The sequence below is a fragment of the Mesoplodon bidens genome, assembly GCF_964165515.1.
Source record: "Mesoplodon bidens genome assembly, chromosome: 2".
Classification (NCBI taxonomy): Eukaryota; Metazoa; Chordata; class Mammalia; order Artiodactyla; family Ziphiidae; genus Mesoplodon; species Mesoplodon bidens.
In genome coordinates this window covers 37,174,230-37,198,337 of record NC_138177.1, presented here as the reverse complement: position 1 = coordinate 37,198,337, position 24,108 = coordinate 37,174,230, and the positions used below count along the sequence as shown (strand labels likewise).

The 24,108-nt window shown below is 41.5% G+C and overlaps 2 protein-coding genes across 8 annotated transcripts in view; one reads left to right on the top strand and one right to left on the bottom strand.

The window, feature by feature from the left end:
- On the top strand, nt 1–19,394 carry NPHS2 (NPHS2 stomatin family member, podocin; the record flags this gene model as incomplete). 2 transcript variants are annotated; one of them, XM_081223404.1, is made up of 8 exons in its annotated part: nt 1–274; nt 4,389–4,492; nt 7,976–8,048; nt 9,659–9,741; nt 12,125–12,328; nt 15,394–15,449; nt 16,775–16,853; nt 18,017–19,394. In XM_081223404.1, the coding sequence occupies 8 exons, from the start codon at nt 1–3 to the stop codon at nt 18,293–18,295; spliced, it is 1,152 nt and encodes a 383-aa protein (XP_081079530.1). In that variant the 3' UTR covers nt 18,296–19,394. The 2 variants fall into 2 exon arrangements, with proteins under 2 accessions (XP_081079530.1, XP_081079531.1); XM_081223405.1 differs by lacking the exon at nt 12,125–12,328.
- AXDND1 (axonemal dynein light chain domain containing 1) overlaps nt 19,389–24,108 on the bottom strand; it is a 72,243-nt gene continuing 67,523 nt past the window's right edge. For 2 of the 6 annotated variants that reach the window (XM_081223379.1, XM_081223380.1), the window contains exon 25: nt 22,328–23,395. In XM_081223379.1, the coding sequence (XP_081079505.1) occupies nt 23,059–23,395 (337 nt within the window). In that variant the 3' untranslated portion in view covers nt 22,328–23,058. Of the gene's footprint in view, nt 20,525–22,321; nt 23,396–24,108 lie in introns of those variants that run through there. The other 4 variants (XM_081223381.1, XM_081223384.1, XM_081223383.1 and 1 more) reach the window with 4 other exon arrangements.

Genomic DNA, 24,108 nt, shown 5'->3' with positions numbered 1-24,108 from the left:
ATGGAGAAAAGGGCTCGGAGCTCCTCCAGAGAGGCCCACGGGAGAGGCAGCGGGTCCTCCCACAAAGAGAACAAGAGGGCGAAGGCCGAGAGGGGCGGCAGAGGCCGCGGGCGCCGGGACGCCGGGCCGGAGCAGCCGGCCCTCGGGCGGGCAGGGAGCCCGAGTGAGCCCCGAGCGCCTGCAGCCACCGTGGTGGACGTGGATGAGGTCCGGGGCTCTGGCGAGGAGGGCACCGAGGTGGTGGCGCTGCTGGAGAGCGAGCGGCCTGAGGAAGGTACTGCGGTCAGGCTGAGGCCCCGGGAGGGGGTGCGGCCTTTCCAAGTGGTACCCAAGGGATGGCAATTAAGGTGCAATGAGGCACCGCACTGAGAGCTTCGGAGGCCAGAGCAGCCTGCTGGACCTGCTCAGCTTCCCAGGAAATGAAAGACGCGAGATAGGACCCACCGACCCCTCAGTGGTGGAGACCAAAATACATCAGAAGAAATACAAGTAACATCAGCTAAATACCGCTGTTCTCAGGGGTCAGCCATGGATGGGAGGTGGGACGGAGTGTGATCCAGGTTGGGGACCAATCAACATGGTTCAGGCCAACTATGTAGCTTATTCTCCTCTCCTCCTCAGACTTTCCTAAAAGTATTTGACACTTTGCGGTGATCATACTCTCTAAAAAAGTAGAGGCAGCAGAGCCAAGTAGAGGAAAGCTAGATCTCAGTTCGAATCTCAGCTAACTATTTGATCATAGTCAGGGACTTAACCATGTATCAAATGCAGACAGCAATAGTACCCACCTCAGAGGGTAATTGTGAGGATAAAATGAGATAAGACACTCAAAGCACTTATCTTGCACAAAGCCTGGAGGGAAAGAAAAAAACATCCTTGCAAGCTACAAGAGGCAAGTTAGACCCAAGGGAGGGAATCACAGGGAAAGGTGTCTCTTTGGCTTCTGCAGGTGAAGCAACTCTTAGGAACAAATTTATCTGCTTCCAAACCTTTCTATAATGAATGGAAGAAAAAACTCATTACACCTTAATTTCAGGGTGAGGGAGGTTTAAAGGAAGGTAAATAAGGAATAGTGTGTTATACTACTTTCTGCTGACTATGAAATTTTAACATTTCCTGGCTACCCGCACTGCCCTTTATGCTGCAGCACTGAAAGCTATGACTTGAGAAAGATTCCAGCAATTGGGATATAGTTTATGTTGACCATGTTAATGCTGTTTTGCCTAACTGATGCCCTTTCATGGGTCAGAAACTTCTGGTCATTGAAGCGTTATTGGATTCACTGCTACAGTAGTGCTGAGGTTAGAGGTCTGTAAGTATTGTGCTTCAGACCACATCGGTGGGGTAGGGAAGGAAGGGAGCCCCATTTTTGGAGCTCCTACTATGTGCCAGGCACATGCTAGGTGTTTTACTGAGTATTATCATTCCCGTGGCACAGATGAGAAAAAATGCTGAGAAATTAAGTAACTTGCCCACGACCTACAGGTGGGAAGTGGAGAAGCCAGCATTCCAGAATAAAACAGTCTTATTGAAAAGCCCATCCTTGTAGGGTGCTGTCCCTGATTTCTGGTCATGGTTCCAGCACTGCCAACAACTAGCTGTGGCCTTGGGCTAGTAGCTTCACCTTGTGGGCCTCACTCAGTCTGTTCAGCTATAAAGTGACTAGAGCTTCAGGCCCCCCCAAGCAATGGATGAGCCCATTAAGGATGAGACACCATTGCTGAGCCCTTGTGTGGGAGGTTTCTGTGGCTCCCAGAGGAAAGGGGAGCAGACACATCAACATCCCCTCTCCTCCTCACTAGTACCACACTCCCACAGCCAGGCTACCTAAGATTTGGGAGAAACTAAGAGAAGCTTCACTTTACTGAAATGTTGAGGATTCTCAGACTGTCGTATCTCAAGGCGCTTCCTGCTTTAACATGTAGTGTTTCACTATTCACTTACACTAAACAAATTGAATATTCAAGGAACTCATTCTAAGAGAATAATATTTTGTGAGTAAAGCTTCAAGTTAGATTTGGGTATACATATTAGTTTTCTGTTCACATCCCTAACTATGGTATGAAGGAATTTTGAGGACTTTCTTCACTTATAAAACATAAATTTTGTCGGTATGTGCATTTATTTATTTTTACTTACCATGGTTACCACTGGCAAATGAAATATATTTATAAACTAGTAAACATGGCAATAACACTGTTATTGCTCTTAGGGAAGAATATTGTAAAAACTAATACGATGTTGATAGAAACACCTCTCCCAAAACTGCATCTCCCAGAGTAGGTTGCATGAGAAATAAATTCCATAGAACATGAATTTGCTTGGAGAAGACATCGCCTGGTCAAATGTTTGGGAAACACTAGGTTAAACAAAGCTAAGGGGCTTCCCTGGTGGCGCAGTGGTTGAGAGTCCGCCTGCCGATGCAGGGGACACGGGTTCGTGCCCCGGTCCGGGAAGATCCCACATGCCGCGGAGCGGCTGGGCCCGTGAGCCATGGCCGCTGAGCCTGTGCGTCCGGAGCCTGTGCTCCGCAACGGGAGAGGCCACAACAGTGAGAGGCCCAAGTACTGCAAAAAAAAAAAAAAAAAAAAAAAAAGCTAAGAATGCTTCTTTACTGCAGGGATTCTCCTAGCTTCAATATGCCAGTGACTGTTGGGAAGCTCCAGGAGTGGGATATAGTACACAATATTTCCTAAACTTGTTTGCTCCAGGAACACTTGCTTTGTGGAGCACCCTGGAGGATTAGTGTTCCATGGGACACCATTTGGGAACTGCCATACATTGGCATTTAGCACCGAGTTTGGTTTTGTGCTGGTACAGCTTGTATATCTGCCCTCTTCAAGTAATCTGCACATCAATTTGGTGATGACCTTTCCAGTTATTTTGCAAGCACGGAAATCAAATTTTCAGGCCTACTAATTAGTTATCCATTTCCTTCCCATCCCTTAAAAATAGACTTTTCACCATTTCTAATCTTTAGTCACCTTCTATTCCTCTATAAGATTTTTAAACTGACAAATAGTATCCCTTTGGCCAGTTTTCTAGTACCTGTGGATTAAAATTCTTGAGATTTCTATAACCATTACATTTAAATCATTTTCATTATCCACTTCTCCTTCCTTCCTACATTCAACAAGTATTTATTGAGCACCTGTATGTGTCAGGCACTATTCCAGTCCTGGGACACGGTTTAAACAAGACAAGGCCCCAAGAAGCTTATGTCCTTGAGACTGAATTTTCCCTGATACCATTTCATTTATCACCCAAGCAACCTGGATGGCCTGTACTCCAGTTCCTTATCACTTTTTTATAGGCACAAATGGGCTAATATTACCCCATATAGGTGATTTTCAAAGACTGTCTAAAGATCCACACCTGAAGCCAAAGAAGGGGCTCTCATGGAGGAATTTCAGATATTGGGGCAAGTGGTAGATGGATCTGTAATTTCAGGGAAGATGAACCTCTGGACACATGTGGTTTGAACCACTTCAAATAGAAGAAACTATGCAGAGAGGGACAAGGGGTCTTGTTTTTTCTCAAAATTATACTTCCAGAGGATACTAAGGAAATATCATCTAAGTATGGCTGTGTGTGTGTGTGTGTGGTATGTGTATGCCTTTTTGGCACATGCATATAAAAGGAGTACAGCTTCTGTCCTCTAGTTGGAAATGGATAGCTCAAAAGTAAAGCCAATCATGTCTAACAAAGTTGACAGCAATCTGCTTTTCACACTGAAAAACAAAGACTTAAATGGAACCTTTGTAATGCTAACAGCCTTTGGAACATAAATCTATTTTGTAGCAATTTCATTGATCATGTATTTTTAAGGTACCTATTTAAGAGGGGCTCAGATAGAAAAAGTACTTTTATAGCAGTTACCACTAGGTAAACATGAGTTTTAAATGACAACACCAGACATGTAAAAAAAACACAGTTCGGTGCTTTTATGTTTATATGTCATTTCATTCTTATGCCAGAGATATGAGCTATTCCACGAGATAGTTATTATGAAATAGTTATGCAATAGCATTTCCTTGAATAGATGAGAAAACTGAGAGGTTGTGTACCTTGCTTAAGGTCATTTGGACAGAAAATGGTGGAGCCAGAACCAGAACCCAGACCTTCTGCCCAGATTCTGTACTTGTTCCAGTGTACCCTCCACTGCCTTTCCAGGAGCCTGCTCCACCTTCCATCTGCCCACAAAGCCCTTCTCACAGACCGTGCCCCCGGCTCTGGGAACTGACCACGCTGATATCCAGCTCGTTCCACTATTTCCAGCAAAGTCGGCAAACTGCTCTGACCCTAATACCAAGGACTGGACTAGAGGTGCTAGTCAGTGAATATGGTGAAGCTCCAATATAATTATTCTTTTGCTTTTTTTTTTTAAGGTACCAAGTCTTCCAGTTTAGGGGCTTGTGAGTGGCTTCTTGTCCTCACATCCCTGCTCTTCATCATTGTGACCTTCCCTTTTTCTATCTGGTTCTGCATAAAGGTGAGATTCCATGAGGACCCAATACGTAATTTTCTGGTGCCTCTCACTGACCACACCATGTCCACTCTCATTTCTGTGTTTTGGTACGTGCTGTCTGCTCTGCATGGAGTGCCCTCACTCCCACTCACCTGCCAGGAGAGCTCTTACTCTTTATACCTGCTCAGAGATAACTGTGAAGCCTTCCTTGACTCCTCCAGACTGTCATTCCCTTCCCTGTGCTCTCGTGTCATCCTACTTTCCCATCAATTCTAGCAGTTACCACATGTATAATATGTGTGGATACACAATCTCTGCCATTAGGCTGAGAGCCCCTTCAGGACAGGAGCTATGTCTAGTTCATCTACACTCTATAACACAAAGACCAGCCCAGAAGAGGTCATGATGCCTACTCCTGACACCTCCAGGAAACTTCTCAGGCAGCTTCTATAGACCACAATTGATAATTATCTTGGGCCCACAGGTGGTTACACATGGCTGTCCCTGAAGTAAATGAAGACCTGTGTCAGTTTGGGAAGCACATACCAAGATGGAATTAGAAGTGCAAGAGATTTATGGGGTGGCATTGTCTGTGAAAGATTAAGGGGAGAGAGAATAAGAGTAGGCAGGGAAAACCTTCAGAGGATGATGCAGATCTGACACCTGTGATATGAGAAGGGGAAGGAAGGATTGGACAGAGAGTGCCTCAGACTGTGGGATACCTCCAAGAAAGTCTTGGCCACACTGAAAGGGAACTCCAGAGCAAAGTTTGCCTCACAGATGAGTCTCACAATGGGCAGAAATGGCCAAGCCCTTGTATCCTTGCCATTCTTAGTCATTGGCCGCAGCTGTCAGGGAAGAGCATGTCCTTGGCTAGAACGCTACAGATGCTGCTGGGGCTGTGGCCGATTTCACTCCTCACACAAGCTCTCCTTCCTCTTCTTCTTCTCCTTTGTCTTTGTGAAAGGGTGTTGGATTTTGTCAAATGCCTTTTCTTCCCCCATTGAGATGATTACATGGTATTTGCCCTTTATTCTGTTAATATGGTGTATTACATTCATTGAATTTTGGATGTTAAATCAACTGTGTATTCCTAGAATAAGTCTCACTTGGTTATGATGTATAATCCTTTTTATATGTTACTGGAGTCAGGTTGCTGCTTGTTTGTTGAGGATTTCTGTATTTATATTCATGAGAGATACTGGTCTGCAGTTTTCTTGTCTTGTGATATCACTGTCTTGTTTTGGTATCAGGGTAATAATACTGGCCTCAGAGAATGAGTTGGAAAGATTTCCCTCCTCTTCTATTATTTGGGAGAATTTGTGAAGAACTGGTATTAATTCCTCTTTAAATATTTGGCAGAATTTACCAGTGAAGCCATCTGGTCCTGGACTTCTCTTTGTGGGAAATTTTTAAACTACTAATTCAGTCTTTTAATTCTGGGTCTTTTTCATTTTTATTTTTCTTCTCGAGTCAGTTTTGATAGTTTATGACTGTAGGAATTTGTCCATTTCACCTGTTATCTAATTTGTTGGTATATAGTTGTTCATAATATATTTTTTTATAATCTTTTTTATTTCTGTAAGGACAGTAGTGATGTCTCTGTCATTCCTCTTTGACTCCTGATTTCAGCAATTTGAATCTCCTCTCTTTTCTCTTGGTCAGTCTTGCTAAGTATTTGTCAATTTTGTTGATCTTGTCAAAGAACCAACTTTTGGTTCAGTTGATTTTCTCTGATGCTTTTCTATTTTCTATTGCATTTATTTCCACTCTAATCTTTATTTTCTTCTTCCTGCTTACTTTGGGTTTAGTTTGTGCTTCTATTTCCAGTATATTAAGGTAGAAAATTAGGGTATTATTTTGAGATATTTCTTCTCTTTTGTTATAGGCATTTACAGCTATAAATTTTCCTTTAAGCACTACTTTAGTTGCATCCCATATGTTTTGGCATCTTGAGGTTTTGTTTTCATTCATCTCAAAGTGTTTTGTTTTTTTAAATAAACTTTTTAAATCATTGTGTTTTGAATTTACAGCATTTTAAAATTTTATTTATTTTTTATTTTATTTACTTTTGGCTGCATTGGGTCTTTGTTGCTGCATGCAGGCTTTCTGTAGTTGCGGCGAGCGGGGGCTACTCTTTGTTGCAGTGCACAGGCTTCTCATTGTGGTGGCTTCTCTTGTTGTGGAGCATAGGCTCTAGGCACGCAGGCTTCAATAGTTGTGGCTTGCAGGTTCTAGGGCGCAGGCTCAGTAGTTGTGGCACACAGGCTTAGTTGCTCCACAGCATGTGGGATCTTCCTGGACCAGGCTCGAACCCATGTCCCCTGCATTGGCAGGCGGATTCTTGACCACTGCGCCACCAGCGAAGTCCCTCAAAGTGTTTTTTAATTTCTTTTGTGATATCTTCTTTGACCTATCAGTTATTTTAGAGTGTGTGGTTTAATTTCCATATATATGTGAATTTCCCAAATTTCCTTCTGTTATCGATTTCTAATTTCATTCCATTGTAATCAGAGAATATACTTAGTGTGCTTTCAATCCTTTTAAATTTATTGAGTTTTTTTATGGCCCAGCATATGGTCTATCCTGGAGATGTTTCATGTGTGCTTGAGAAGAATATGTATTCTACTATTGTTGGGTGGAGTTATGCATAGCTATCTGTTAGGTTTAGTTTGTTTATAGTGTTGTTCAAGTCTTTTCTTTCCTTGTTGACCTTCTGCCTAGTTGTTTTATCCATGATTGAAAGTGGGATAGTAAAGTCTCCAACTTTTATTATTGAATTGTCTATATCTACCTTCAGTTCTTTTGGTTTTTGTTTTATGTATGTTGGAACTCTATTTTTAGGTACATATATGTTTACCATTGTTATACTTTCCTAACACATTGGCCATTTTATTGTTACACAATGTCCCTCTTTATCACTAGTAACATTTTTGCGTGTTTGTTTTAAACTTCATTTTGTCTGATATTGGTATAGTCACTCCTACTCTCTTTTGGTTACTCTTTGTGTGGTATATTTTTTTCTATCTTTTTACTTTCAACCTATTTGTATATTTAAATAAAAAGTGTATCTCCTACAGACAACATATAGTTGGCTACAGGCTCTTCCTGAAGGGTGATCTGAGCACCTGCATGGCTGCTGTAAGGTCTGCAAATAGCTAATGAGTGATACATGTAAAAGCTCACAATGCATCAATCACAGCAATATACAAAATTAAATATGCTGTGACTACTTTGATTTGGTGGAACCAATTATCTTTTAGATAACCATGAATCTCTAATCAAAATTCTGTCCACAGTCTCAAAAATTATTATACTTTTTCATTGGTTTCTGAAATTCTTCATTTACTAAGTATATATTTTAGAAATGTAAGTATTAACAGAAATTTTTTCTTGGTTCTCAAAGCAAAAGATTTCTGATACCTAGGATCACTCTCACACCAAGATCTTTTGAAGACTTCATTTTAATCTCTTGGAGTGATTCAAAAGTATTAAATTTTCCTTTAGGTTATACAGGAGTATGAGAGAGTAATTATATTCCGACTGGGACATCTGCTTCCTGGAAGAGCCAAAGGCCCTGGTAAGAATGACCTTTTTTACCCCCCAGAGACTTGCCAATTTCTTCAATCCATGCATATTTGTGATACAGCCCTCAGATTACATGAAGTAACTTGATTCATGATATCTTCATTTTTCAATCTGTTACTTGTAACACAGGTTATTAAGAAATTCTTCAGAGAGCATTACTACCAGGTCACAGTGACCAAAAGAGAGAGTGGATGCAAAAAAGCTGAATGCCAGGGCCAGGCTGGCTGGAGTAGCAAGTAGGCTAGGACCTATGACCAGGCACTGGTTTGAGTAGAACATGTAAGTGGTCTGAGTCCTGTGAATTCTCAGAGCAAAACTGAGCTAGTTCAGGATCCAGGGAATCAGAACAAACCAGGCTAGATAGGCAAAGTTCAGCATCCAAGTAACAAATTGGCCTTCAGTTCATGAAATTTAAGAAACATAGATTAAGCACTTCCCGTGTTTCATTGTTTAACTACAAAGGATATGAAGATGGATGAATTAGACATGGTCTCTAGTCTTTAGGAACTTAAAGTCTTACAGAGTTTGTATCCAGAAGTCCAAGCTGATTATGGGGCACAGATAGAAGTATCGTTAGTCTGAAAAGTCTAATAGTTGGGGTTTGAAGAGCTAAGCCAGGAAGACGTGAGAAGAAGCAAAGTCCCACTGTGCGTAGATTGGAAAGGGTCCAAGTTCCAAGCCAGCTCTACAGAAACAGATAGAGAATAGAGACCAGGCTAGGAGACACAAATCAGTTTGAAGATTCAGAACCAACATATTGGTTCACACAAAAATAGAACCAGACCCTATAGTTCCAGAACAGGGACTGCCTTGTTCTGGTTCTAGTTCTTGGCATCCTTCTCAATTGGGTCTGAGAAGGGCTAGTAGCTGGGTGGCTCCTCAGAGAGATCATGGGTGCTGTGAGGTACTGCTGATTCCAACAAAGCTTTGGCTCTTGTACAAGCCTACAGTGTCCAATGGTTTCTCAGAAAATCTCAATCAATCTATCTAAAATATTGATTGCACATTGACCCTATACATTATATTGGGTGGGTGAGGACTAACTAACCAACCAGAAGGCTGGTATCATGATGTTGCTATTCTGATTCCTTTGGGGCTCACATTTTAAGAAATACCACATGGAGGTTGCTGGCTGTAAAGTTCTTACACACATGGACTCAAGAAATAGTTTTACAGAGCACCTAAAAGGCACTAAGTTAGGCACTAAGGCTAACAGGAATGCATAAGATGCTCTTGTTATAGAGTTTAAATCTAGTGAAGGAGACAGATGTGTAACCCAATATCTGGACAGGTCAGCACCATGACCAAGGTGATCATACAGCCCATTTTGCTGGGGAGAATCCCTGTTTATACATGTTGTCCTGGTGTAAGTCATAATAGTGCTCTCCTTTCACCCTCAAAAGTGTCCCAGCTTGAACAACAAATTATTTGGTAGCCTTAGTAACAAGAAACACACCATGGGTGGAGGTGGGATGTGGGGAGGTCTATGGGCAGTTGGAGGCTAAGAAAAGCAATGCAACATGCAGCTTGACGCCAAGAGTGAACCCCCAACGGCCTCCATGCTAGCCATTCACCTGTCACTTCCCCTGCCCCCTCTTCTAGGCCTTTTCTTCTTTTTGCCCTGCCTGGATACCTACCACAAGGTTGATCTTCGCCTCCAAACCTTGGAGATACCCTTTCACGAGGTAAGCCAAGTGGTGGATTTTGCTTTCTTTCTACATTTTCCCTGGCCGAGCTACCACTTCTGGGCCAGAGGAAAATGACTATTTTTGCTCAAAAGTAGAAAAGAAAAAGAGATATGGGCTACATCAAAATTTAAAACTCCTTTACAACAAAGGACACAATCAACAGAATGAAAAGGCAACTTACAGAATGGGGAAAAAACTGCAAATACTATATCTGATAAGAGGTTAATATCCAGAATATATAAAATCTTATAACTCAACAACAAGAAAGTAAACAATCCAATTAAAAATGGACAAAGGCCTTTGTGATGGTTAATTTTATGTGTCAACCTGGCTAAGCCATGGTACCCAAATATTTGGTCAAATACATCTAGATGTTGCTGTTAAGGTATTTTTTTTAGATAAGATTAATATTTAAATCAGATGACTTTGAGTAAAGCAGATTGCCCTCCATATATGGTAGATAGTATATATACTTGACTTGAATAGACATTTCAATACAGACTTGAATAGACATTTCTCCAAAGCAGATATACAAATGGCCAAAAAACACATGAAAAGATGCTCCACATCACTAGTCATCAGAGAAATGCAAATCAAAAACACAATAAGATACCACCTCACATCTATCAGGATGGCTCTTATTAAGAAAAAAACAGAAAATAATAAGTGTTGGCAAAGATGTAGAGAAATTGGAACCCTTGTATACTGTAGGTGGGAATGTAAAATGGTGCAGCTACTGTAGAAAACAGTATGACAGTTCCTCAAAAAATTAAAAATAGAATTACCATATAATCCACCAATTCTACTTTTGGGTATAGATGCCAAAGAATTGAAAGCAGGGTACTGAAGAGATGTTTGTATACCTATGTTCATAGCATCATTTTTTTTCACAATGGCCAAAAGGTGGAAGCAATCCACATGCCCATTAATGGCTGAATAGATAAACAAAATGTATATGCCGACAATGGAATAATAATCAGCCTTAAAAAGGAAAGAAATTCTGGCATATACTACAACATGGCTGAACCTTGAGAAAAGTATGGCAAGTGAAATAAGCCAGTCACAAAAAGACAAATACTGTATGATTCCATTTATATGAGGAACATAGAGTCGTGAAATTCAGAGCAACAGAAAGTGAATGATGGTTGCGGGGACTGCCAGGAGGGGAGAATGGGGAATTGTTCACCAGTTTTCAGTTTTGCAAGATGTAAAGAGTTCTGGACACTGGTTGCCCAACAATGTGAATGTACTTAACACTACTGAATTGTGCACTTAAAAATGGTTAAGATGGTGAATTTGATGTTTTGTGTATTTTACCACAATTAAAAGTTAAATGTAGAGATAACATCTAGACTTTCCTGTTACTGATTCAGATTTATAAGCCTTTCCTAAACTGTCTCCCACTTTCAGTCTGAGGTTCTTTCTCATTTTTTCTTTTGGTAAATGGAAATGTGAATAAAAATAATGTACTTTTAAAAGGCTTATTTTATATAATAAAGTATAAAAAGGAGTAAAACTTATACCTAATCCTATCACCCATAGAGTTGATATTTTAGAATGTATCCTTTCACTTTTCTATATATGTGGTTGTAGTTTCAGACATATACATGTGTGTGCATTTGTATATATATATATATATATATATATATATCACACCATACATACTATTTTGCAACGTCTTTTTTCACTCAACAGTCTACTGTTATCACCTTTTCATATATTACCTATGCTTCTGCCTCTTTGCTTTAAACAGACACACAGCATTTCATTGTATGGATTTTACTCAACTAATTTACTCAACTAATTGAGTAATTGGAATTTACTCAACTAATTCCCATTGTTGATATTATTTCTACTTTTTTTTATTACAATAAGCAATACTATGAATCATATCCTTGCAGCTAAACCCTTGAAATATATCCTTGTGATTAATGTCTAAAAATGGAAATGTGCACATACATCTTTTAGGGCTTTGGATGTGTATCACCAAACTGCCCTCTAAATGCACACTCAATACATTTGAGTGCTTGTTTCCCAGAACATGTTGCTCTTTTAGGAGATTTTTTTGGCATCGGTTTTAAAAGACCTGATATACAATCAACTGAATGTTTTCATGTAAGAAAATTATTCCTGATTTTTTTTTTACAAAAGGATTTACAACAAGATTCCTTTAAATTCTGAGTTCTTTAGTGTATTTAATACAAACTCCATAATTAAAAAAAAAACGTCTATTTTGATTAAACGGCAAGCCAACTACTCTTTCTTCTTACCATCATCGTACACTGAGAAAATACCCTTTGAGCATATTTAGCCCCTCTATCCTCATGTGGGATAGGAACCCAAGAATCAGGGTTGTCATCCAAATTTTTTTTCTGCCTAGGTTGTAACCAAAGACATGTTTGTAATGGAGATAGATGCCATCTGCTACTACCGAATGGAAAATGCCTCTCTTCTCCTAAGCAGTCTTGCTCATGTGTCCAAAGCGGTCCAATTCCTTGTGCAAACCACCATGAAGCGTCTCCTAGCACATCGATCCCTCACTGAAATTCTTCTAGAGAGGAAGAGCATTGCACAAGATGTAAAGGTACTTAGATGAATTTAACACCAAGTATGTTGAAGTATCCCTTTATCTTTTATTCCTTTCTTCATTGGCCATTTACTGAACCTTCCATGTGCCATGCATTCAAAGGTACTGTCCTGTAAGGAGCTGACCGTTAAGAGGTTGCCAAATTGACCCTGAGCCAATCATAGTCACCGATCTGTGCTGATTAGTCAGTCATTGCCACAGTTTTTGTTCTCAAAACAAAAAGTGGCTTTAGACTCATTGTAAAGTGCCCACATAGCACAAGGTGGTGGGGGTAGGAGCTGGCAGGGGTGGTGGGGCTGGACGGGGTGGGTTGGTGGGACGCAGAGATGATAAGGAATGCATCTTGGGACCTTACAGTCTAGTTGGGGAAACAAGCAAAGTTAGATAATGATAAGTTCAAATAAGACTTTCAGATGAAAAGAGGTAAGATGTCACAGACCCTTATGTGATTAATTACCCAATCCATCATCTAGATTTGATTGAGTTGGAATGACAGGAGGGAGAGAAAAGCAAGAGCTGCCTCACAAGCAGCAGCATCTAGGCCACAGGCAGCAAGCTCAGCGACCTTGCCCATAACCAGGGTAGGCATCTTCACTTCTTACCAAGACACGTTGGCAAAGTTATTCAGAAGAGAGATGGGAACAAAGCAGCATTCTAGGCAGCTGGCCAGTCGGGTGGCAATTACCACCAGTGACGGAGCCTGTCATTGAGGCCATGAGGCACCCAAGCCCAGAACTGAGTTCGGAGGCTATGAATCGAGTCTAGCTGAAGGAAGACCTCAATAGAAGGAACTAAGGATCGAAGGCATTGATAATGATCGTGCCTGATGGGGCCTGAGCAGACACAGCTGAGAAAATGAAGTATCCAAATGTTCGTGACATGTCCAATTCATCACTGATAAAACTGGGATTAGCATCCTAGTGGAAGAAGGAAGAATTCAGGAAATAAGAGAAGCTGAGGGCTTCCCTGGTGGCGCAGTGGTTGAGAGTCTGCCGGCCGATGCGGGGGACACGGGTTCGAGCCCTGGTCTGGGAGGATCCCACATGCCTTGGAGTGACTGGGCCCGTGAGCCACAGCTGCTGAGCCTGCACGTCTGGAGCCTGTGCTCCGCAACGAGAGGCCGCGACAGTGAGAGGCCCGCGCACGGCAATGAAGAGTGGCTCCTGCTCGCCGCAGCTAGAGAAAGCCCTTGCACAGAAATGAAGACCCAACACAGCCAATAAATAAATAAATAAAGCTTCAAATTTATATAAAAAAAAAAAGAGAGAAGCTGAAAGGAGAAGAAGTTAGAACAAGAAGACACAGGGGAGTTGCTGCTCTGGAATTTAAAAACCACTCACGTTGCTCCCCTCTGCCCTCCCTTCAGCCTCTCTTCCTGTTCATCCCTCCCCTCCAAAGGATAAAGGATAAGGTCCAGACACTTGACATTCAAGCTTGCCCTTTTATGCTGAATTATAATTTATGTATTTACACATTTGTCTTCCCATACCATGAACTCCATGTCAGGGGTCATATTTTATTCATCTTTTGTCCTCAGTACCTGGCATGGGGCTGTTACACAGCAGCCAGATACTGGGTTTTTGGATGAGTGGATAAATGACCCAACTGTTGTAGCCTCACCTCTTGCTGTCCTTCCCCCAGTGTATCTAATCCTCCAGCCGACTTAGTGTTTCTCCAGTGTTCAGTGTGTCTATGCTTCCATGCCTGCTCTTAGGCTGTTCCTCTGTACCAAATATTTCCCTTTTCCCCACAGGCAAAATCGTATTGTTCTTTAAGATGTCACCTCCTCTATGAAGTCTTTTTCAACATTCCTTCCTCCCATCAACCCCCTAAATTAGTCTTCTCAGGGTTCCCAATGCACTAAGCTAACTATTTATCTAGCCACCAAGAAATCATCAGAAATAAGTTAAAAAGGAAAAAGAGTATGGCCCGCATATTGCTCCATGCCCTGCCCCCCTTTCCAGAACACACAATTCATTTTCTTCCCACTCCTGGGATGGGGAGGTGGGGAAGATGAGTGCCACCAACAGGAAGTGAAAGTACCTGTAAATGAATATTATATGGAAGAGAATATCATATGAGAGAAAGACTATAAAGATTTTGGTTCTCTAATAAATGCATTTTAGAACAAATTTAACAAATATACCATCTCTATTATTTCCTATTGCTTCTGCAGCAAATTACCACAAACTTGATGGCTTAAACCACCACCAATTTAACCTTACAGTTTTTTTTTTAATATCTATTTATTTATTTATTGGCTGCGTCGGGTCTTAGTAGCGGTGCGCAGGCTCTTGGTTGTGGCACATGGGCTTAGTTGCCCTGCGGCACATGGGATCCTAGTACCCTGACCAGGGATCGAACCCACGTCCCCTGCATCGGAAGGCGGATTCTTTACCACTGGACCACCAGGGAAGTACCAGCCTTACAGTTTTGAAGGCCAGAAGTCCAAAAGAAGTTTTACTGGGCCAGAGTCAAGGTGTCAGTCAGCAGGACTAGTTCCTTCTGGAGGTTTTGAGAGGAGAATTCATTTCCTTGCCTTTTTCAGCTTCAGGTGGCCACCTGCATTCTTTAGGTCATGGCTCCTTCCTCCATCTTAAAAGCACAGCACTCCAACCCCTGCTTCCATCATCACACCACCTTCTCCTCTTCTGTAGCCAGATGTCCCTCCACTTCCCCCTTATAAGGACACTTGCAGTTGCTTTTAGGGCCCACCAGCAACATCCAGGATAAACTCCCCATTTTAAGAGCCTGGAACTTAATTGCATCTGCAAAGTCTCTTTTCGGGTAACACTCACAGGTTCCAGGGATTAGGGCATGGATGTCTTTAGGAGCCATTAGTCAGCCTACCACACCATCTTTAATTCCACAAATATTTGTTGAGTGGCACTGTGCAAATTCAACAATTTTTGCAAGGCCCTATAATGTTAAAACAAAACAGGGAAGTACATAATATCCTTTCAGAAGAAATGTGCTTTCTCAGTGCAATGGCCATCGGTGCATAGGGGTGTTCTCCTCCCACCTGGAGGTTCTTACTGACATCTAAGCTCTTCCCTCCACAGGTTGCCTTGGACGCAGTGACCTGTATTTGGGGAATCAAAGTGGAGAGAACAGAAATGTGGGTAGGAAATTAACCAGGAAGAACAATATGATAAAGGGAGATATTTTGATTTTATTTAAAAACTTCTATTTGAAAAATTATTTTCATTGAATGAGTACTGTAGCCATATTAGCATAAATTTGAAAGAAAGAAAAAAATTTACCTATTATCTCATAGCCATAACATAACCACTGTAACATCTGGGCAAATTACTTTCAGATTTCTATGGATTTAAACATTTTTTAAAGATAAAATTCACATAACATAAAACTCACCATTTTTAACCATTTTAAATTACAACTCAGTGGTTTTTAGTATATTCACAGAGTGATGCAACCATCACTACCAGCTAATTTCAGAATATTTTTATCATCTCCAAAAGAAAGTCTGCATCCACTAAGCAGGAATTCTTCATTGCCTCCTCAACCCCTAGTCCCTGACAACCACTAATCTACTCTCTGTCTCTCTCGATTTGGCTATTCCAGGAATTTAATATAAATATTATAATCACACAATCCGTGGCCTTTTGAGTCTGGCTTCCTTCACTTACCTTAATGTTTTCAGCATCCAACCATGGTGTAGCATGGATCAGTACTTCATTCCTTTCTATGGTCGAATACTATTCTATTGTGCAGCTGGCTATACCACATTTTGTTCATCTACTCATCAGTTGATGGACATTTGGGTTGTTTCCACTTTGGGACCATTATGAATCATGCTGCAATGAACATTCATGTGCAAGTTTTTGTGTGAACATGTTTTCCCTTCCCTTGGGTGTATACCTAGGGGTGGAATTACTGGATCATATGGTAACTCCATATTTAACTTTCTGAGGAACTGCCAGTTTTTCTATCTATGTATTTTTTTATAGTTACAATCGGGGGAAAATACAATTTTGTATCTTTCATGCAATACATTAAGTATTGTTCTCATTTGGTCAGTTCTACCCTTTTCAAAATCAGTTCTCTTTTATAAACTTAGATGACTTCCCTCATTATTAATAGTATGGCTCTTCAAGGCTGTTCTTCATTATTGAAATTTAACAGCCAGGATTTAGATTAAACTTTAAGTGGGAAAATGTTTGTAGTATATCCACACAAAATTTGTTTCACTTGTAAAGAGAAAACCATAACTCTACTATAGCATCAGTGATAAGAAAAATCAGCATTTGAGGCACTTCCCTGCCCACTGTCTGCGCAGAGGTCGGGGGCCACACACGCTGCTAAATCAGAATTCGCCGTGCGTCATGAAATGACAGCAGAGAAGGTGGCAGGTCTGTATGAAGGCTCCGGCTGCTAAAAGCAGTGCTGCACACCTACCTACCCATGCCCTTTCTCTTTCAGTAAGGATGTGAGGCTGCCAGCCGGGCTGCAGCACTCGCTGGCGGTGGAAGCCGAAGCACAGAGACAGGCCAAAGTGCGGGTGAGCCAGCCCTGAGCAGGGCGTCCTCCTGCACAGCTGCTCTTTGAGGATCACCAGAGAATCCAAAAGAAGGCCTCCTCATGGAGAACATTTCCCCTTCGCTTCTCACCTATGCATCCAGGCGCTGGGGGGAATCTGGCTTGTGCCCACACCACTCTATTAAAATTGCTCTCCTCAAGTGTGTTCACAGCCTCCTGACCAATGTAAGGTCTCTTTTCCTGCTATTCCCTGTCTCTGAAGTTATTGGTAACAGTGACCTTCTCCTCCTTGAATCTTGCCTTCTCCCTGTCTCCCTGAAGGCATCTCCCCACACTCCATCCCTCCTCTCTAGCACTGGCATCTTTCCCTGGGTAATATCAGTCACCTGTCACCGCTAGGTTAATGACACCCTGACCTGTATCCCTAGCTCTGCACAAGCTCTGGAGGGACAACCATGATCAGGGCCCAATTCCCTCAACGCCAGAGCTGAGAGAAGGCTGTGCTACTCATAGCCTCTACTCAGGCGTGCCAGGGAGAAGGTGTGGTTGCCGGCAGCTCCTGAGGATTGAGGTGTGGATGGGAAGGGTGTTGGGAAGAGAAAATGAGGACTGGAGGGGAGGTGGATTTCCCTTAAAGAACAGAACGTAGGTAAAGAAAAACCCCTAACTATGTAAGAGGGTGGATAACTTTGGAGCTTTGGTGGAGGAGGAAGGCAGTCCTCTGGGCAGAGTTGCTTCTAGATCTGAGTCCAGTGCCCTGTGCCCACTTTAAGGTGACATTTGGGTGGTGAGCTTCATGCTTTCTCTTCTGAAATGCTAACCTGAGTTGGGAGTCATTCTTTCAGGATTCCATGTCTTTGCCTGGAATGCTGGCCAACCTTTCCTCTAAATGGCAAAATCCTACTACTCTTCCAAGGCCCACCAGACATTATAACTCCCCTAACACTTCCTCTATACTGGTCATGGCCCTTAAAAACTTCTACCCTAAATTACAATTAACAGTGTAATCACTCTGTCTAGATCAAGATCCTTAAGAACAAAAGATAGTCTGCTCCCCTGTGCTTAGCAACACCTGTCACACAGTAGATACTAGTGCTTGTTTGTTGAGTCACACTAAGTAGGATTAAAACCTTCATGGGGCGAAGAAGAAAAATCACTTTGCTTTTCTTCACATCCCTTGTCTAGATGATCGCTGCAGAAGGGGAGAAGGCTGCGTCCGAGTCCCTGAGGATGGCAGCCGAGATTCTGTCAGGCACTCCAGCTGCTGTTCAGCTTCGGTACCTCCACACCCTGCAATCCTTGTCCACAGAGAAACCGTCCACAGTGGTTTTACCTTTGCCATTTGACTTGCTAAATTTCCTGTCTTCTCCAAGCAGTAGAACTCAAGGAAGCATCCCTTTACCAAATCCTTCCAAACCTGTTGAGCCACTGAACCCTAAAAAGAAAGACTCTCCCATGTTATAGGAGGAAACAAGGATAATGTGACTGCAAAGATGGCTTTGCCATGTAACAGCCACAGCCCCGAGCAGGGCCCACTGTCCTCACTCCCTGCCTTTGGAACGTATGAAGTCACAATGCAGCAACACACGAGAAGACAGTGAAATCATGTCATGACAGAGAAGCCATATAACATGCTCAGGTGGATCCTCTCATCAGAGTAATTATGGGAAAGACCTTTAGCCAGCATTCTACTTTGGAAAGAATTTTGAGTCTATATGTGGCTAAATGTTGACTTCTGAAGATGTAGTTTAAATGTCCTTTTCGCTGTATGCCCTTTGGCCCCTTTGGCAAGGTCTTTGTTGCTCCCACAGCCCTTTCTACATGTCCCTATCATTATGCTTATCACACTCTGTTGTAATCTTGAGATGCAGGCTTCTCTCCAACTATACCGTGAACTCCCCAGAGGCATGTCTTAATCATTCCCCTCCTCTACCACACTCAAGCTTGTGTGCTCCACCCCAGGTTATTTGCATCTAACTCTGATAGTTGCACCACGAAAGAGACACTTCCGTGTTTCCGAGTGAATGAAAGAAAAAGAGATGTACTTGGACTGGATATAAAATTTACACCTAATTAAAGAACTTAAAAGGAATTATTTTTATAGAGACTCTTTTTTTAAATAGAGAAATAAAAGGACAAAAACATTTATCTGGTACATGTGGCTTAAAATCTGAGGAAGCATCACTATAAATATGGGACTGATGTGTTTTCAGGGTTGGCCCATAACCATCCCAGTGGCAGGCCTGACCAGTGGTTGGGCTTAAATAGGGCTGAGGACTCTGGAGTCAGAGGGTTTCTGAGGTTTAAGGAGCAGGCAAAGGCCTACAATTCCAGGAGATAAATCCAAAGGAACACCAAATATGCGGAGCCAAAGCAGGTGCAGAAATCTTGGAGGTGTTTGGAGCCAGGGAGAGAGAAAGCAAATACAGGTGAGCCAGGAGCAGTGAAGTAGGAGGGGCCCCTGCTGAGCGACTGCCCAGACGTCCATTTGTCATTTGCAACATATTTTTGCAGCTCAGTCCATCTCTAAGCCTAGATGCATCCAGGGTCACGAACAGAGCAGATAAATGAGGCAATAAAAGTTAAAAATGGAGATTCTGGGTGAATCTTCAGCAACACTAGCCCCTGTGAAGGAAGCCATCTGAGCAATGGCCTGGTGGCCCATCGCCATTGTCAAACAATCCAGACACAGGTCCAGCAAGCTAGGGGCTCTGGCACCAATCAGCTCTGTGATCCTGGGGAGTCTTATACCTATTTGGGGGTTCTATTTCATTCTGAGAAATGGGGATAACAGTGTCTCCTCCACCTACTTTGCAGGGTTATTGTGAAGACCAGATAAATCTTAAGAATGCCTGAAATAAGAAATCTGAAAATGCTGCAGAAACCTAAGGGCATTATCAGGATCCCCTCTCTCTCTCTTTTTTTTAACTTTATTTATTTTAGCTATTTATTTTTGGCTGCATTAGGTCTTCGTTGCTGCACATGGGCTTTCTCTAGTTGCGGCAAGTGGGGGCTACTCTCTTCACTGCAGAGCACAGGCTCTAGGCATGTGGGCTTCAGTAATTGTATAACACGGGCTCAGTAGTTGTGCCTCGCCAGCTCTAGAGCATAGGCTCAGTAGTTGTGGCACATGGGCCCAGTTGCTCCGTGGCATGTGGGATCTTCCCGGACCAGACCTCGAACCCGTGTCTCTGGCATTGGGCAGGCAGACTCCTAACCACTGTGCCAACAGGGAAGCCCAGGATCCTCTCTTTAAATTGAAAAAATAATGCTTTTTATTTGCCACTCCTCTCTGCAGAGTTCAAAGTCCTCAAAAAGCATTATTTTCTTGACAGAAACTGACACTTTTCAGAGACTTCTGCTGGGAAATAAATTGAAGAGGCTAGAAAACCTTTGTACAGCCTATTTTTAATCTTGGAAGTAAGCTAATACACCGATTCCTTACAGCTATCACTGTGACTTTTAAAGAGAAGATGTCCCTGAGTTGTCTGTCATGGCTTTTCTGGTAGCTGTTGCAAAGGGACTCCCTTCAATCAAGCCACAATGTCAGCTCAAAAGTGCAGAGATATCTGGGGTGGGTACAGTGACAGAAGCCACGGTGAAGCCTAGTGTCCTATGGTTGCTATTTGGATTTCATCCTGTAAGTGGTTTTAGTCTGAGTTCTGGATTTAGAACCCTCCTTGCGCTGTACCTCTGAAAAGACAAAAACAATTATTGTAGTAACAATATATTTACTAAGGACTTTTAACTTTACAAAGCATTTTTAAAATTCTGTTCTGCATGAGTAAGCCCCAAGCTACAAACTATTTGCCCAAAACTTGACTCTACATTGGTTATTGGGAATGAGAATGCATTTTCTCAAAGTTTCAGTGTAGTCAGTTAGTGGGTCCTGGAAAAGAGTAGTATATGGTCAAGGAGAGAAGAGAAAGAAGAAGAATATTTCTTCCTTCCAGTACATACCCCAAGCTTGGTGGGAAAAAAATTTCCAATAGAGCCAGTATCCAGAATCCTCCCCAATCCATCCCTGTACCCCTTTTGTATCTCCTGGTCCCTCCCTCCAGTGTCCTGTGCACAGACCCTACACAAGCCCCACCCTTGGGATGGGTGCAGGAGGACTTCCGCTGTCAAGCCTGCTCTCGCTGGCTGCTCCATGACACCAAGGTTCTCACCTGGAATCCTTCCAACTGGCTGCTGCCACCTTCATCCCACATTTGACAGTCACCTTGTTCACACCCTGTCTTGTCCCCATTCCTAATCATAAGCCTCACTTTGATCAGAGACTAAGCCATATTCATCTTTGTAAACTCCCCTCTCGATTCCTTTCTTCATTAATAACTCAGAACACAGTGATTTGCTAATTGTTAAAAATGACATAAAACAAAAATAAATGTCTTCCTACACTATCCAAATCTCTTTACTCAGCATTCACAAGGCTCCTACCTTTGCCATATGATTTTCCATTCCTTCTCTGCACAACTATCAGGAGAGAAGTGATCTCCCTGCACTAACTCATATAAATATGACCCAGTATATGCCATATGCATGTCAGATTGCTCCAGGGGTGTCTGTATTTTTTAAAGGAGCTGCCTGCTAATTCTAAGAAATGTCTAACTTGTGGGTTTTTCGGAGAAATGTTCAGGTCACCGCATGGCATGGGGACTGTCTTGCTTAGCAGCCAGTTCCCCTAAGCTTTGCAAGGCTTCTCATCCTCTACTTTTGAGCCCCTGGCAATGACTTTGATGAGGGCGTGGAGGAGGGGAAGAGTGGCAGTAACCTAACCTTGTGTAGGTTATTGTTTGCAGGTTGGGGCCTAACTGTATATCGTTATCCTCCACCTAAAATTATTAAAACCTTTTAATTCTGGATTTAAACTAATCCCCAAGACTTTTATGGAAATGGACAAAACTAAAGTCACTCATTCCATGTTGAGGTAACAGCTGCAGTTTAACACATAGACCTTTTGTGTGGTTTGCATACAGTATTTAGTTTTCTGTAAACTGGAAATAGTCTAGTTTCTAGATTATCAGGATAAAATTACACCACAATAGGAGAAGATACAATTTTTTTTTAATTCATGAAAGCCCCCTCACATATATTCAGACCTAAAGCTAAAGGATTTTCACACCTGTAATGATTAACATTTTACCAGTTCAGAGTTAACAGAAGGGGAGAAAATGGGCTTACACTCCTCCTCCAACATTGATAGGATATACCATAGCTGGGCCAGAGACTGTGAGGGATTGACTAACTTACTGCGTTTGCTGGGGGGGGGGGCATAGGTAGAGACAGGGGTGACAGAGAAAACAGAAAGTAGATATCTGCCCAGTACTACCCCTGGCACCAGGACTTGTCCTAGGAACTGATGCAGGTTGAAGATGAAGGCAAAAATAAAAAAATAGCCTCCAATATTGGGGATATTAAGAACTGTTTGAGGGCAGATTATAGATTAATTACAGATAAGAAAATGAAGAGTTAAATTCCTTTTCCTATAGAATAAAGAAGATTATTTTCATCATAGACAATCCACTAAGTACTACAAACTAAAGACAAAATTCCCCATAAACCTCCATCAACCAGCGACAATATATACCAATGTTTGGGCATATTTTGTTCTGGTCTTTCTTTTAGCTTTAAAATATTGTGTCATATCCTGTTTCCTGCATTTGATATTTTAACATAAGAATTTCTCATGTCATTACAAATTCCTTGTAACCACTATTTTAATGGTTGTATAATATTCAGGTATTTTAACGTTGCATAATTTATTTAATCTTTCTTCCATGATTGGAAAGATAGGTTGTTTTCATTTTTTCTTCTTAGATACAATGATACACTGAACACCTTTGTGCATTAATTTTTGTTTCTGTATTTTGGATTATTTCCTTAGACTAGATTCTCAAGAGTGAAATTATTAAGTCAAAGTATATGTGTATTTTTAAGGTATATCCATACATACACTCAAATTATTTTCTGAAAGAGCTATATCTCTTTGTCCACCCACAAGTATTATTTGTAAAACTAATTACTTTGCCCCCTCCGGCCAGCATTGTATTCTTTGCTTTTAAAAAGCTTTGCCAGTTTTATAAGTAAAAATTGTATCTCATGTTAGTTTATTAGTTACCATTGTTAGTCATTTGGTTTTCCTTTTTGAGACTTGTCTGAACAAGATAATTATATAATTATATGTGTGTGCATTCCTAGGAGAAGTACGAACTAGTAGATCACCACTAAAGATATTGATACTCTTCTAAAATATTTATGACCCAATCAAATTTTTGCTCATAAATACAACCTAAATAAGGCAAAATGAGAAAGCAATCCTCACCTTTCTTTGGAGATTTTGAGGCTCTTTCTACTGGCCTGATTTCTTCTTCTTCATCTTTTTCTTCTTCTCTTTCTCCTTCATTTTCTTCTTCTTCTCCTTCAGATTCCTTCTCTTTATACTTCATCAGTATTTCCTCTAGTTCTTTCTCCAGTTCTTTATTTCTTATAAGGGTATAATGAAGTTTTTCATTCGCATCATCAAACTTCTCCTCTGCTTGTCTGGCTCTGCTTTCAACCTCTCTGATGTGGACAAAATCCAGAGAAACACAATAAAATGGAAAGGTTTGGAAAAGTGTCTTTCATATCTAGAAACTCATTATCCAAAAAAGGCAGTGGGATTAGAAGAATATATCTGAACAGTACAAATAAGGAAAGCAGCAGCATCAATGTTTAGCCAAGAATTGGGGGCCTAGGAGCTACTCTGGATGGTAATGTCAGAGTGCAGTCATGGTGTGATTTAAGAATACGATATATTTATCATTTCTTAGTGAAATCTGACTTTTGGGTATTTGGAATTCTCCATCAATAGCCAAGGAACCCCTTTTCAGTGGTTAATCTTGGCTTCTCTTTATTGATGTGATCCAACAAACAAATAAAATAGTGTCCCTTCTTTTCCAGCACCTTTAAAACCAGACCTTACAATCAAGAAAACCAGTCTGAAGTGTGTTTCTTAATTACTAGGGCACATGTTATATGTCTATATTCTCTTCTCATAGCATTCTTAGCTATTTAACTCTGTGGTCATTCCTACTATTTGGGTTATATAACCTTCTTTCCTGCACACAATAGCTTCTCCCAGTTCCATTTATTTCTCTAGTTCATCTCTTAGAAACATACTGAGTTGGATCCCTCCTAACACTCTACTCCCACCCCAGATTTACACATACACACTTGACTTCCTCCATCTTCACTGTGGCTGAGGACAGATGTCCCTCCTGGAGCAGTGTAGTTCA